The 15,406-nt window shown below is 45.3% G+C and overlaps 6 protein-coding genes across 6 annotated transcripts; 3 read left to right on the top strand and 3 right to left on the bottom strand.

The window, feature by feature from the left end:
* Window positions 1-51: 51 nt before the first annotated feature.
* C8R40DRAFT_1175511 (uncharacterized protein) lies at window positions 52-1,759 on the bottom strand (the record flags this gene model as incomplete). Its single annotated transcript, XM_046232338.1, has 2 exons — window positions 52-1,236; window positions 1,322-1,759. The coding sequence occupies 2 exons, from the start codon at window positions 1,757-1,759 to the stop codon at window positions 52-54; spliced, it is 1,623 nt and encodes a 540-aa protein (XP_046081581.1).
* A 590-nt stretch (window positions 1,760-2,349) lies between these two features.
* C8R40DRAFT_1163127 (NADP-dependent alcohol dehydrogenase) lies at window positions 2,350-3,404 on the top strand (the record flags this gene model as incomplete). Its single annotated transcript, XM_046230337.1, has 2 exons — window positions 2,350-2,882; window positions 2,948-3,404. 2 exons carry the CDS (start codon window positions 2,350-2,352, stop codon window positions 3,402-3,404), a joined length of 990 nt encoding a protein of 329 aa, XP_046081580.1.
* An 82-nt stretch (window positions 3,405-3,486) lies between these two features.
* C8R40DRAFT_1056925 (uncharacterized protein) lies at window positions 3,487-4,564 on the bottom strand (the record flags this gene model as incomplete). The annotated part of the gene is made up of 5 exons (XM_046225116.1): window positions 3,487-3,559; window positions 3,614-3,710; window positions 3,771-3,867; window positions 3,915-4,119; window positions 4,179-4,564. 5 exons carry the CDS (start codon window positions 4,562-4,564, stop codon window positions 3,487-3,489), a joined length of 858 nt encoding a protein of 285 aa, XP_046081579.1.
* A 2,234-nt stretch (window positions 4,565-6,798) lies between these two features.
* C8R40DRAFT_1056872 (NADP-dependent alcohol dehydrogenase) lies at window positions 6,799-7,904 on the top strand (the record flags this gene model as incomplete). The annotated part of the gene is made up of 2 exons (XM_046225112.1): window positions 6,799-7,385; window positions 7,448-7,904. The coding sequence occupies 2 exons, from the start codon at window positions 6,799-6,801 to the stop codon at window positions 7,902-7,904; spliced, it is 1,044 nt and encodes a 347-aa protein (XP_046081578.1).
* Window positions 7,905-9,363: 1,459 nt separating this feature from the next.
* Window positions 9,364-11,524, top strand: C8R40DRAFT_1056918 (MFS general substrate transporter; the record flags this gene model as incomplete). The annotated part of the gene is made up of 12 exons (XM_046225115.1): window positions 9,364-9,525; window positions 9,594-9,651; window positions 9,706-9,819; window positions 9,884-9,940; window positions 9,994-10,030; window positions 10,089-10,118; window positions 10,169-10,382; window positions 10,447-10,704; window positions 10,807-10,987; window positions 11,045-11,156; window positions 11,208-11,324; window positions 11,386-11,524. 12 exons carry the CDS (start codon window positions 9,364-9,366, stop codon window positions 11,522-11,524), a joined length of 1,479 nt encoding a protein of 492 aa, XP_046081577.1.
* Window positions 11,525-11,678: 154 nt separating this feature from the next.
* On the bottom strand, window positions 11,679-13,966 carry C8R40DRAFT_1175507 (DAHP synthetase; the record flags this gene model as incomplete). The annotated part of the gene is made up of 16 exons (XM_046232337.1): window positions 11,679-11,788; window positions 11,840-11,879; window positions 11,938-12,154; window positions 12,213-12,298; window positions 12,348-12,409; window positions 12,469-12,713; window positions 12,767-12,901; window positions 12,952-13,071; window positions 13,125-13,169; window positions 13,223-13,240; window positions 13,292-13,380; window positions 13,429-13,503; window positions 13,570-13,668; window positions 13,725-13,773; window positions 13,828-13,862; window positions 13,910-13,966. The coding sequence occupies 16 exons, from the start codon at window positions 13,964-13,966 to the stop codon at window positions 11,679-11,681; spliced, it is 1,482 nt and encodes a 493-aa protein (XP_046081576.1).
* Between the last annotated feature and the right edge of the window lie 1,440 nt (window positions 13,967-15,406).

The raw sequence follows: 15,406 nt of genomic DNA, 5'->3' as shown, positions 1-15,406 counted from the left end.
CGCATCGTTTGGAAAAAATCATTGAGAACGTAAACACGGTGTGCTAGTAGTCTAGAATAGTGTCCTCGCAATCATATTGTGGGCAATGAGATACGGATCCTTCTGTGGAGCAGGTTGCCAGAGCTCCTCAGATCCACGGTCGACAAGCTGCTGCAACGGAGATCGAGGCGAACGTTGAAAAGAACACAAGGATGAAGACCTTCTAAACGAAGATGACATATTAGAGCAGGTGTTGACGCCCACGTTCTCCGATCGTGAGAAGGAACGCAGCTTTCTTAGCTGCGAGCTCGGGGGAGAGGTCAAATTTAAGGCAGGATAGATGGTAGAAGCGGAGGTAGTTGGGATAGTGGTAAAGTTAGTACAGGATTCAGGTGATTCAAGGATAGGATACATATGTCGTTTCGTGAAGTGGTGATCTTTCGATGATAGGAGTGGTTTCAAACAGATAGAGGTTCGGCGCTGATGAATTGTGACCACGTCCAGTAGCTCAGCAGCTAAGCCTGACGCGACACCTGGAGCCTGCCCTAGCACCTGGGCAGACATCTTAGGCAATAGGATTGAACCACTGCCATGCTGTGTTGAAGTTACTAGACGGATAGTTGCTTCGGATGACGGAACTGTAGTAACGGAAGTAGCACCACCGTTATTTACTCGGGCACTAGGACCTCGATTCCGAGTAGAGGGGTGTCCGTTGCCAAGTCCAGAAAGAGATCGGCGTTTTGCAGAAACCGGTTTAAAGGATGAAGATGAATCAGACGGACTTGCGGGAGGCGAACCCAAAGGCAGTTTCAACCCCAATCCAACTAGTCCTTTCTCCTTCGCAGTCTGGTCCGACGAATGGAGTGGCCTTATTATTTCGATAGAGGGTGCAGAGTTTCGAGAACAAGGTCCAGACTTCCCAGGAAGACGGAGACCTAAACCAAGAGGCTTCTGTGTTGTTTTGCGCAACACCGTTCCCCGATGGATTCGGTCGTTAATGTTCACTATAGGAGAAGAAATGGCGTCGACTGAAGAGCTTGAGGAAGAAGGATAGATATCCCAGAACAAATGGGGGATAGGATCAGAAGACGACCTTGGAGAGGGAAGAGCGACTATGGGCGAAGGTGAATTTAGGTCTAGAAACTGGGGACGCAGTACAGGCTTTGTCAGTGGGTTTAACCCGAGATTCTGCCCGATATTTTCAGTCATAGCAGGAGAGAGGAGTATCGAGAGCTCTGATTCCTCTTGCTTTAACGACTAGAAATCTCGATAAAAAATAAGGATTAGAAGAATAAATCTTGTCTACCTCAGTCCCTTGGCCTGATCTCGTTTTTGACCTCACGAGCTTCTTCTTCTTATTCTTCAATAGAATAAATCGGGCGACAGACTCCTCGCCGTCCGATTCTTCAGCTTCATATCCAGCTTCATCTGCTGCTGCTGCAGGAGACTCGACCTTCAGAAGTCCTTGACTGTGCTGCGGGACTGGGAGAGAGGCGTTGGATGCGTTTAACGTGGGCGTTTTGAGTCTTCCTTTGCACGATGATTCCCAAGATTCGTCGTACTCGACGAGCAACTTTCGCTTATCAGGACTATCTTCTTCCTCGTCCTCATTCAAGGGCGAAGTTGGAGGCGAAATATCCGTCTGCGAGGAGCTAGAGCTGAAAAGGCAGCTATTGTCAAAGAGCGAGGACGTAGACGTGGACGAAGATATAGATGAAGATGAAGCGGAAGACAAGGCCAGCGTGTCAAGATTGTTTGGGATGGATAGAAAAGTAGACATGTTCGAAAAAAAGAAGAAAAAGTGGAGAAAAAGATGTAGAAAAGGATAGATGTGAAGCTTGAGAGCTGATAGTGGTGGCTAGAAGGAGAGCAACGGCGAGATCTAAATTAGTAATTATCGACCAACTTCGACGCGACGTAACACCCCACGTGACGGCGTCACCCTCCTTCCGCTTTCTTCGACCACAGATTCAGAATGTAATGAAATTTTTCCCAGCGATTCCGAATCGGAAAGATACGCCGGATGCTAGAAAGATACTCCTTCCTCTTTTACCGTCTAAGTTCTTAGTAAGTGCCTTCCTCCGATAACAACGTCTTCACTTGCTGACTACAGTACTCCTCGCCAAAACTCTTCCGGTGTCACTCCGAATATATATGAAATTTGACTCATCTGGTTGAACTCCACTATAAAAGGTAGGGGACGATGCGATCTGCATCCTCACATTCCAACTACGTATTATTCCTCTCCACCCAAGGTTAGCATCTCGCGGTGGAAACATCTGACATGTATTGACCCCCGCATCTTTGAATCAATAGATGTCTAAAGAGATCAAAGCTTGGGGTGCTACCTCCCCTCAGAGGACAGAACCAATGACCATAACTCGTCGTGCACCAGACGACGAAGACGTCGCTATCGATATTAAATTCGCTGGGATCTGTCACTCCGACATCCATACAGCCCGCAACGAATGGGGAAGGACCACATACCCTCAGGTCGTCGGACACGAAATCGCTGGAGTTGTCAATGCCGTAGGCAAAAATGTCACCAAGTTCAAAGTTGGTGACCACGTCGGAATTGGCTGCATGGTGAACAGCTGTCGCCAATGTGCCAATTGCGTGGACGGCGAGGAGCAATACTGCACCTCTGGTTTGGTCTTGACATACAATTCGACGGATCCCAAAGACGGGTCAATTACGCAGGGCGGCTATTCGCAATACATCGTGGTGGATCAGGCTTTTGTGCTGAGTGTCCCAGAAAGCATTCCATTGGATAAGGCGGCCCCGTTAATGTGTGCGGGTATAACATTGTACTCGCCACTGAATCATTGGAATGCTGGGCCAGGCAAGAGGGTGGGCATCATTGGATTTGGTGGCCTAGGGCATATGGGTGTCAAACTCGCAAAGTGAGCGATTTGATTCCTGTAGTTAAGTCTATACATAAGCCTAATACTCGCGCCTGTCCCTATAGAGCACTAGGGTCTGAAGTGACCGTGTTTTCTCAAACCAATAGCAAAAAAGAGTTGGGACTCCGGTTTGGAGCAGACGACTACGTCGCAACGAGCGAGCCCGACGCTTTTTCCAAACTCAGTCAAAGATTTGACATCATCATTAATACTGTTTCCGCTAAAATTCCTCTCGATCTATACCTTTCTTGTCTCCGCCGCGATGGTACTCTCATTCAAGTTGGGGCTCCTGAGGACCAATTGCAGATTTCCCCTTCCAGCCTGTATGCTCATCGAGTCGGAGTCCACGGGTCAATGATTGGCGGGATTGCAGAGACGCAGAAGATGTTGGATTTGTGTGGAGAGAAGCAGATTTTCCCAGAAATTGAGACTATTCCGGCGTCATATATCAATGAGGCGTATGAGAGAGTCATGAAGTCAGATGTCAAATTTAGATTTGTGATCGATGTGTCGACTATGTAGAGTAAATGGTACTACGAATCTTCGATGGTTTATTTCTAAAGTCTCTGCGAAGGCGTACAAAGTATTAGGACGGTTTGTATCACTATTTCTGCTTAGTATCGAATATGGTCGTCGTGGCTGCGGCAGAGTGCAATTCGATTATTGACCTTCTCAATCTGCAAGACATATACATGAATTTCTCGAAAGTAATGCACGAATCAACGTCGCACCTGAGTTGCTCCATGTAGTATTCCCGCAACTCTCTGTATCGCAGCAGACGATGGCGTTTATGGAGAAGGGTCAACATCAAACAAGTTGCCACCATTGCTGTTTGAAGGCTGTCAGGAACCGATGATTTTATGTATACGATATGACGGGGTAAATTACCTCCAAGAATACACATTGCTGTAACCGCATATTGCCAGGGCGCAACACGGAGAGGAGTTTCTGGGGGCACCGCACAAATGCCTACAACACAGTTGCGCTAGACGAGTATGAATTTGGGATTGAAAAGACGTTATGAACACTCACTTCTTCACATTCTTGATCAATTTGACAAGGCGACCCCAAAGATTTACTCTGCTCGCAGAGCAAGCTATCCTGGCCACAGTACAAGTCGGGTGAATGACAGTTATCCCGAATTACAACGGTAGTGTATAGTTGTCCATTCAGTCCGACATCCGTATACGTAGTGTTGTCGATAATGCAAGGAGTACCTATTGTCGCATTCGCATACCTGATTGTGAAAGGAATTCTACAGGATGTTTTCAAAAGGCAATGGAGGATCCGCCGTACATGCATATAGAGTGTAAGCAGATTGAACCATAAAAGTTTTCTGAGCTTGAAAAGTCTTGCCAGTTGACTGCACGAGCACATTGTTCATCCCTGTTCATCTGGCAGGCGCCACCTGGGTTCACTTGAGTTCTACATCCATTCCCTTCGTCAGGGCAGAAGGATCCCGTCAAACACAGAGGAGGCAGAGCATCAGAAGTAGAGTATCCAAAAGGAAATTCGTCTCTTCGACAAGTTCTTGCAAGGCAAGTCCCGTTTTCAGAACCAGAACAGTAAGCGAGGTCGGAGCAGTCAGAGACAAACTTGCGAGTGTTTGAATCGAGATGGTCGCGCGACGTAGAGCAGACTCCGCCAATACCAGTAGATCCAGCATGGCAATATCGAATCATGAGTAAGAGAGCGAGGTTGCCGACAAAGATTGAAAGCATGATGAAAGCACGAGTACGAGCACCACACGCGATTAGCGCTCGAGCGCTCATCTTATCAACATGGCGGCAAGATCACCGACTCTGAAAGAGGAGGTCCTTGTCGGATTCAAATGGTTGTGTTTTGTGAGATCATTTTGCACTATTCATTCGTATGTAATCAATTCATTGCTGTCCATTTTGGTATAAGGTGTGGTGAATAATATCTTTCGGAGAAGCTGTATGATGTATAGGTGTCTTATTGTAGTAACAGTGTGAACCGATTTGGAGTTAGTGCATGTAGTTTGTTTTCTTACGTTGTATAGTTTAACTCTGAATGGTGCGCATACTTTAATGATATTGTTGCTTTTCTGGGCAGAGTACACTTCAGTACTATGTATGTCTATATAACAATGTCCAGGTATTATGACAATACAGGAAAATCAATCTGATCCGGCTTGACCTCCCCTTTGTACTTACATGCGATTGTAGGCCACTGCACCACCATGCATGGCAAAAACTCGGCTCCTTCCTTGTGGGTTATTAAATATTATGGAATCAAAAAACAGGGGCGCCTTTCAGGCGCCGACATTGATTTTCTGAGAAAAGCAGAATAAAAGTAAATTTACTTAAACTATCTATGGAGTAACAGGGAGTAACCGAATGAGACGAGAAAAAGTAATCGTGACAGAGGGTGACAGTCCCGTGATATCCCGTGCCGGTCACATTTAAATGAATGTATTCCAACAGAATGTGACTGAGTACCATATATGGAGAAACTCCTTCCAAGTAAGCAAAGCGAAATAGCATGACGCGACCTACATAAGGACGAGTCTTCCGTAAACTACAGCCTCGTAATTATTATTGTCAACTTGAATGCCAAACTTATCCTGCCAGTGTGGAACCGACCTCTGAACTTACAAATGGAGGTCACTCATTCTTTCATGAATGGATCACTAATCCTACAATGAAGATCTCCAACTCCTTTTCATCCAGTAACTTTGTATATTACAGTGCAATTGCTCATGCTGACAGATAGCCATTGCAGAAAATTCTAGTAGTTTATACAATGCACTAGGTCGACCAACAGTGACCATGACTTAATTCTCAACACCAATTTTGGCCGCACATCAAACACTAGACTGATTCCGAAGTTTCAGTATACTTTGCAAAAATGAAGGAGTTCATTTTTTGCAATCTTGTCATTGATATTCCATGTCAACAGTATAACAAATGTATCTTTAGGCAAAAACAAACTGAAAATTCAACATAAATACATTCTTCAAAATACAAATTACAGACACTGTAAACCGTACCAAAAATCACTACACCACAATGCAAAAGTTTAACAATAACCTCAATCTGTATCTAATCACATATATTCAACAGTTACATACGACCATACTGCATCATATTATTTTCCTCTTGAACATAATTTTGATTTACTTCTATAATCGCGAATAATCAGCATACCTGCTTGTCATGAAACCATTCAGAGTCGGGGATTGCCGTGCCAGCACGGCGCTAAGGATAAGACAGCGTTATCACACGATTCGTTCAAGCTTTCTCGCGCTAACTATGTTCCCTCGACCATTCCCTCCAATCTCCTCCAATGCTTCCTTATATGAATCAGGCGAGCGTTGAACACTTATTGACATTACTCAGTATTTATTCCTCCACCCTTCTTCTATCGTATTCGACCTTCCAAAAATTCAGTTCAAATTCGAACAATAGAATCAGAAAATCTAATTGGGTGCGAGTTATCTGGATTTAAGTTAAGCCAGAAATGCGCACGTCCGCATGAATATTCATCGAGTAAAATTTCCTTCTGTAACACTATGATTATGATTACTCACCAAGGCAGTGAGAGAAAGCCGGCTACAGATGGATGAAATCATTTGTTCTCAGGCAAGTCCCTTCCCCGACAATGGAATCCAATTTTGCTGACTTCAAGACTCAACCGTTATCATTCCGTTACAGTGTAATTCCCCCGGGGTGAGTCGCACATTACACTCACGGCATGAGCGTTCGAAGAAAGTTTTACCGGATTAGTGTTTCCTGGCTTAGAATTCAGTACTTAAGGCAAGGGAACAAGCAGTGAGTTTCATTCCAATAATTCGATTCCCTCCAGAAATTTTGAGTATCTAGACTCATTGTGCCATCGTTAGTACTTCGCCACCTTCATTGAATGCTCCTACACAAATCATGTTTATAGATAAATGTCTAAAGAGGTCAAAGCCTGGGCCGCCACTTCCCCAGAGAAGACAGAACCTATCAGTATCACACGGCGCGCACCAGACGATGAGGACGTCGCTATCGATATCAAGTTCGCCGGGATCTGCCACTCTGACATTCACACAGTTCGCAGCGAATGGGGCAGCACGGCATATCCTCTTGTTGTCGGACATGAGATCGCCGGAGTTGTCAATGCCGTAGGCAAGAACGTTACCAAGTTCCAAGTCGGTGATCACGTCGGAGTCGGTTGCATGGTGAACAGTTGTCGCCAATGCACCAATTGCCAAGACGGCGAAGAGCAGTATTGCCTTTCCGGTGCAGTCCTGACATATAACTCGAGAGATCCCAAAGATGGAACGATCACGCAAGGGGGATATTCGCAGTACCTCGTGGTGGATCAGGCTTTCGTGTTGCGTGTTCCGGAGACTATTCCATTGGACAAGGCGGCCCCGTTGATGTGTGCAGGTATCACTTTGTATTCACCGCTACACCACTGGCATGCCGGGCCTGGAAAGAGGGTGGGCATCATTGGATTTGGTGGTCTAGGTCATATGGGCGTCAAGCTTGCGAAGTAAGCAATTTTATTACCATCCTTGTCCATGAAACTGATGTTCATACTCGCATTGCCCTAAGAGCACTAGGTTCTGAAGTGACCGTGTTTTCTCAAACAAACAGCAAAAAAGAGTTGGGACTACGGCTCGGAGCAGACAACTACGTCGCAACGAGCGAACCCGATGTTTTTTCCAAGCTCAGTCGGAAGTTCGACCTTATAATCAATACCGTTTCAGCTAATATCCCTCTCGAGCTGTACCTCTCATGTCTCTGCCGTGATGGTTCTTTGGTTCAAGTCGGGGCACCAGAGCATCCTTTACAGATCTCTCCATTCAGCCTCGATGCTCAGAGAGTTGGCATTCATGGGTCAATGATTGGTGGGATTGCAGAGACGCAGCAGATGTTAGAATTTTGTGGAGAGAAACAGATTTTCCCAGAGATCGAAACCATCCCTGCGTCGTATATTAATGAGGCTTATGAGAGAGTCATGAAGTCTCAAGTCAAGTTTAGATTTGTGATTGATGTCTCGACGATGTAGAGTGAATATGTAGAATTGTGAAATCAACAATTTCACCCAGACGAGCTAGTGTCAACTCAACGTCATATACTGAATTTTTCGTAGTACTGTACCTACCCGAATTCTCAATGGCATAAATTACCTGCATTACTGTAATACTCATACATCACGGAAAACTCTCTTTCAAGTATTCCAGCGCGCGGGCCCCCTTCTAAGCTCAGTTGCTGAAGTAGGCGCAGGCGGGTGTGAACCTCGTGGAAGACCGTATGTATAGACTATATATGTTGAACTTTCTACCTTCATCGATACGACGGTAGGAAGAAAAGTGCCGAGGCAGGCTCCATAGCCATCCACCCTTGAATCTTACAGTATATCTTACACACGTCTACAGATCGTGGACTCGTGGGTCACTCTTGGTTCAAGGTGTAAAAAATCATAGAAGTAAGTTGTGCAAACGTACTGTGGTTAGCGAACGTGCCCACAACTTCGAACGACTCGTTTCTGGAAGAACACAGTTTCATTGGCAGTTATCATTCACAGCCATGAGAGAGGACACCTACACACTTGTCGGTGCTGTTGCCAGCCCTCGCTTGCTTCAAAATTCGAACGTGTGGGAGCTAAACGTGTCAAAAGCTAAACGACGATATTATGTGGTTTGAGGACTATCTGAGGACTATAAGGGTCTTTGGTTCGAAACTCGCAAAACGCCTGTATAATACACTGCAGAGCTCATTGACGGTGAATAATTAGCTCGTAACTTGCCTTGAATTACTTCAAAGTTTGACCACAAACGTTTGTCAAAGTATAGCTGCTATGGACGTGTATTTCAAAAGCCTCGCGAAGTTCTGCAGCTGCTTCAAAACGCCAGAGGTGAGGCGTTTAGCAACAGCGATGCCGTGACGGTAGTAAAGGAGAAGAAGGCAAATCTGATCGGCTGACCGGCAATCGACTATTATCTTTATTGCCGGAGTTTCGGCATAAACCTATTTGCATTCCTTGGCTTGAAAAACGTCCCCATCGTCCCAAAAAGCAAACATACTTCAAGAGATAAACTGCGACTGCTAATCCGACCAAGTGTCTACATACATGCAAGTCGTCGTTTATTATTGTCGATCACCATCTGTGTTTATGAAAGGACTAAAGACTCCTGTCCGCAGAGACTACTCGGAAAGATGACTGGGGCATTGGGCTATTATGGACTTGGAAGGCTCAACGATCCTTCTCCAGATTGTCAGGTTCTGTCATTTACATACATATAAGAGGCTCTTCTAGTTTCTACGTTCCATTATTTTATTTTATTCCTCCTTTCCGAAGTATAATGGCTACCCAAGGCTTCACCTCGATAGTGAGAACGTCACCTTCGGCGACTGAAAGGACCCCTCTTCTTCAGCATGACATCCCATCATCGCCCGAACTAGGATCGGACTTACCATCTCCAAGTCTCAAGGCACATGAAGACCTCCTTGGTTCTAAGTCAAGGATGGAGCCGTCTCCTCTCCCACAAGCACAACTAATTACACTGTGCCTCGTACGAATAGTCGTACCGATCTCCTTCACACAGATATTCCCGTATATCAATGAGTTCATTGAGTTCTTGGGAGTGACAGATTCGTCACAAATCGGTTTCTTTAGTGGGCTTGTGGTGAGAAAAATTTCAATTATCTTGTCGTACTTAGGATTATCTTGTAGGATGCTGAATTGTGACTCTAGGAATCCAGCTTTGCGATATCGCAGTTGCTTTTCATTTATCATTGGGCTCGATTGTCTGGTAAGCTTTGACTGTTACCCCGCTCACCGGTTCTCATAAACCTATATTCCACAGATAGATTTGGTCGTCGTCCCATTATCATTATTGGTACGCTTGGGGTCGCTGTAATGACCATCGTGTTTGGTCTCGCAAACAGCATCCCCGAACTCATAATTTATCGTTGTCTTGGTGCGAACTTTCCTTAGGTGTTTGCCAGACCTCATGCCGATATCTTCGTATTTTCTATTTTCAGCTGGGTTCTTCGGGGCTACTGCATCGGTTATACACACTGTGTTGGGCGAAATTACAGGTAAGTGGACTTTCAAGCTCTCCTATAATGGTGCTGATTTGTTGTCTTTCTAGACTCAACTAATCAGGCTGCGGCCTTTCCTTTGTACGGGTATGTAAACGATCAATTCTCAGCTTCATAAGTATCTCATAGTACACTGTTGTGTCAGAATTACAGGACCTGTTGGAAGCATCATCGGGTAGGCAAAAGCTTCACAATATTTGCGTTTTTAGTATCACTAATCGTTAGCTCCTTCCGCCTTTCATTTTCTACTACTTCTAGACCTCTTATCGGTGGCTCGCTTTCAAATCCGGCCCAGAAATTCGAACGCATTGACCACGCAGAAGGGCTTTTCAGTCGCATCGTCTCATTTTTCCATCTGCATCCATATTTCCTTCCAGGTCTCGTTTCCGGTATCATATCCTTGATGGGAGTTGCGTTGGCGTATTTTTGTTTGGAAGAGGTAAGTACAAAGGTTCTGATTGTGCATGTTCGTTTTTTACACTGAACTATTATGTTCTTGATAGAGTTTGCCTACTAAACGACGCTTTCCTACTAGTAGTAGTCAAACCGATCCAGAAACATTTGCTGGTGCAAACAACGAATCAGAAGATAATGCTCCGTCGTTTCCTAAGCATCCCTCCGCTCGCATACTCCTCTCTATACCCATTATTCGAGCATTAAGTCTTAGTGGTTTCGCACTCGAAATGAATGGGACTTCTTTTGTGGTTCTCTTCGTGCTATTTTGTTACACGCCTATTGAACAGGGCGGTCTAGCGTTTCCTGTGAGTTTGCACCGAGCTTTTTTGGTATAATTCCAGTAGCCACTCATGCGCACGAACTCTGACTATCTTTTGACTTCACGGCCATGATCCCTTCCCTACCAGCCCTCCGTCATCGGCTATGCTCTCGCATTTACTGGACTGGTGGCTGGTCTTACTCAGTTGTTCCTTATGCCTGTTTTCCTCAGACGCTTCGAAGCAGCCAAGATCTACTCCGTCTGTATGGCTGTATGGCCTCTGGTGTTCCTTATACTTCCATGCCTAAATATCATTGCCCGGTACGGTAGTCATCATGGGCTGAATGGTATGGAGGGGTTGGGTGGAAGTAGTGGACTCGGACAAGACTTTGATCGCGCAGGAGGGCTTACGCCACTAAGCACCCATACAAAAGCAATTCTATGGGTGGGATTCTTTGTCACTTTAACCTTGAGTCGAGTTGGAGGGATTGCATATCCGTAAGTGTGACGATCTTCCGTTTATACAAACATCAGAATGGTTTTCAACAGGGCTAGCATGATCTTAATCAAGAACAACGTTCCTTGTCCAGAGTATCTAGGTTCAACCAATGGACTAGTGCAGTGGTTCATGTGTCTCTCTCGCTGTGTGAGCGCAGCCTTTGCTAGGTGAGCAGCTATTTTTACCTCTTCGTGGGCTACGCGAGCTCATCAACTGCTGTGAATTTAGCTCTGCCTTTGCTTTCTCCGCAAAGTATAATATTATGGGAGGTCATTTCTGGGCCGTCTTGCACGCTTTGATAGCAGTTTTGGGATGGTGGTTGGCTCGTAGCATATCCTTGAATAGTAAAAGCACCTTGAGCTCATAACAACAATTTAATGCATGGTTCGAAACAGGCTTTCAAACCGCCCTATCCTTTTATCCTCGAATACAAGCTTCCATTTCGGTCATATATTTCAGTAGCTGTGATTTTCAAGCAAATACGCGAATCGCCGTCCGAGGATATGGTGAACACCCATGATCTAGGAGCTTGGCTTACCTGACAACTCAGTGAAAAGAACATCTTTTTCCATTCCCTTCTGCTTTCCTTTACGCTCATCCTTGTAATGTTTCGAAATTAAAAACGCCACGTCTAGAACAAGTTGTATGTCAATGTTCATAACAAAGGGGAGCTTTAGCGCACCAAGACTTTGCTCAAAATTGAGCCGAGGATCGCAGAAAGACTGTTGAACAATCAGCGCATTGATTTCAATGATGAGCAGAGCCAATATTACTACACACCTGATATCGTAGCCCAAGTTGCTCTTCACTCAGTTCCATACTTCCCCCGAGACATTCCGTTACACTGAAGCCCTCGTCGTTCAGTTCACCCGTGAACTCCAAGCTCACACCACCGAGACGAGAGTCGCATTCGCTATGTATGCGGATGCAGGATGTGAGTTCATTGATGATGGTACGAAAATGACGGGTTTTGAGGCCAGTATTGGATGTCAAAGTACTATCAGGGGAAGAATTTTTCAGCTGCGCGCATTAAATCATGCACGAGCTACACTCACTTTCCATGCATAGGATCGCATATCCAAACAACTGGATGCAGAGATAATTTGACGGCTTTGATGTGCTCAGGGAGGTAGTTCTCGACCTTTATAGGAGGTGAGGATATAACAGAGCGTCTTCAAGAAGTTACACACTTTACCAGCGCCATATCTTGTGATTAGCGTCACTCTTCCAGGTACTTTGTCCAAGTTAACAACTTCAAGAAAAGAAAGTCTCAGAAGTGGGCAGAATACAGGTTAATAATCATCAACTTACTGTCCAACAATCTCACCAGTTCGTCGCTTTGCATGCTCGGCCCTACTTTGATTCCGATGGGGTTTTTGATTCCCCGAAAATATTCAACATGTCCGCCATCTAGCTGCCTCGTCCGGTCACCAATCCATAAGAAGTGAGCAGATGTGTTGTAGTATGCCTTTTCGTTCGGTACAGAGCTGACGGACTTGGGGACGGGGCACTCGCGGGTTAGAGCTTGCTCGTAATCTAACATCAAGCCCTCATGACTATGTATACGCAAATTACTCATCAGTGCACTCAGTCGAACAAGTGTCTTTACCTGGTATAGAAATCCACTTCTCCAACCGTATTTTTTGCTCCTCCAAGCTCGAAAGAAGCACCCGCATCTTGTCCAATAGTTCGACTGAAATCAAGAGCATCTGTAAGATCTTCCACGATGCTCTCAAACTCATTCCTAGAGGGATAACTCAGTCAACATGTTGAAGCAGAGGTGACACGCCATACCGTAGAGAGGGTGAACGGACGTGGCTCAACGACCAGTCCCGAGGTTGATGTAGAGATGCGAATCCTGATGTGAGGAGTCCACGAACGTGGTTGAGCGTTGTCGCAGAATGGAAATACGCTCTGAACCCAACGCCTCAGTCATTTTCACAATCGCCAATAAATCCATAGACTACCTCAATAGCCGCTCCGGATCCGGCGTCCTATCGTCTATATCTAACCTGACAGGGATTTGCGTGAGGCAATCATCATTGACACGGTAGGGTCAACCAACCCATTGACATTGTCACCTCTATAAGCATTAGAATCCAGCTCTATACAAATTAGATGAAAGAACATGTACCTAAAGCTCAAAACCTCTCGATCTCCCACTTGCTCTGTTTTACTGCTTCTAGGTTTGGCATATTGGCCTGCAATGCGTCCTATACGAACCTATTTCAAGAGTCAAAGCACTGCCAAAAGACGGATTGGACCACTAACGATTGGCAGTCGTGCACCCCAGATGAGAATGAGCGAGAATGACAAGATGAGACCGATCTTGGCAGAAATGTTTTCCTATCGCCATATCCGACAGGATTAGGCATATACTCACTGGCAAAGATTCAACTAGAGCATACACACATTTGTACAGGCATCGAAACTTTCCGCGCAGTCGCCAGCATGTAACAAAAAGGCTTCATTTCGTTGAACAAGGCTTAGTTGATAGCGCAGTCGCTCTATCTGTAGTCATCGATGAACTTGGGATCCTAAATTGAGAATGGGCTTGGACCATATACCTCTGAAGGAGTGACCAGAGGCGGTAGGGTCTCCAGTTTCGACAGCACTCTGAACTTTGACTCAATCGATTTATATCGATGAATTGGTGGAAAATTTTCTCACTTTGACAGTCCTTTGCGGTCAGGATACTCTACGTCCTGGTCGAGCGTAAATACGAATAGAAAGAGCTTGAGAAAAGTCGAACCTGTGCAACTGGTTTCGATGTCCACGATGAAGGCGACCAACTAGGTTTTGAGGACATGATGATACCAAGTCAAGAGAGAGACCGTGTGAGCAATCAATACTCCGAAGTTCCGAGTCATAAATTTGAGTGCCCAGCGTCTAGATCTGGCCATTGAGGAGAAGAAATCTAGTATCTGAACTTATAATATGGGCATGTAGAGTAGAGTTCAAGCCCACCCGTACTCAAAGTCTTGGTACACCTGTGTACAGTATACACGCGCAACCCACGCGTGACGCAATCGTCATGCACAAATCACGCATATACCTCGAACTCTATTTGACTATTAGTATTTCATTATCATATGAATGTCGCGTCAGACCAAGGAGGACTGCCGATCTGGTGGCACCACCAGATATTTACCTTGCGGACCATTTGACTTTTCGTGTATCCATCAACGCACTCCTGCCAAGATTCACTACTCGCTCGTCTTGAATTTTGATGAAATACAGGCCTCACGACGACGATAATTGCCAGAGGATGGGTTGTATTCGCCTCGTACTCCTCGACTATCGTCTAATTCAACGCATACTACATCTACAGTCTTCTTCCTTTTCAAGCCTTCCGTCACCTGCGAGTGGTATCAGAGCTCAAAGAATCGATTCAAAACGAACGTTCAAAACTAGCTATAATATATAGATATAACTAATATGTATCAAGGTTGCCGTCGCATTCAGTTTCAAGGGTTATCGTCAATTTCTCCCATAAGTAACCTCAAGTGACCTTCAATAATCCTCTTCTCATACCTCTCCATCACTGACCTGTTAGTCTCAAGTCCCTGAATCACACTTCACGCCGCATAGACAAATGATTCAAGGCCAAGCTTTGTGTTGATGATGTCAGGTCTGTTTTACTTCTATCACTTATGCTACCTGCCAAGATTGCGAGCTCTATTGCTGTTGCAGGTTGTGCATTACATCGGTTCGGCAGCGGTGAAGAATGAGAATGTAGGTCAACTCTCTCTCACTCATGTAGTACCCCTCCATAATGTAAAATTTGTTTTTATCAGAGTTCTGTAGCACGGATTGCCAGTGCGAAGTGTCACCAGAGTATAATACGTCCCCGTAGGATTACTTCAGACACAGAATTGTGGACAGCGATAGATAGTGAGGAAGGCTGGAGAGACGTTGATTGTTTGTACGATTTCGAATAGAACAGAGGCATATCATCGAGTAAGACATAGTTATTGATGACCGCCCAAACGATTTATCTGAGGAAATGTTTTGCTTTCCTTGCTGTAGACCAAGCGAAGATGGCGACAAGGTGTGCGAAGGCTGTAGCTGTCGGGTGAAAAGTGAGGCAGGAAACTTGAAGCGACTGCAAGGCGGGGTACATATGTTGGTCGCGGGCGACAAAGATAAAACAAATTGGATAAATCCATCAATACTGTGCTGTTCCAATGAGGCGAGTAAGGAGCTCTAGCTGAGCAGATGAAAGACTGTTCCTGGGCTGCGAGATGAG

This window comes from Lentinula edodes, assembly GCF_021015755.1.
Source record: "Lentinula edodes strain Le(Bin) 0899 ss11 chromosome Unknown C8R40scaffold_44, whole genome shotgun sequence".
Taxonomy (NCBI): domain Eukaryota; kingdom Fungi; phylum Basidiomycota; class Agaricomycetes; order Agaricales; family Omphalotaceae; genus Lentinula; species Lentinula edodes.
The sequence above is the reverse complement of the archived record's forward strand: the minus strand, read 5'-3'. Positions and strand labels throughout refer to the sequence as shown.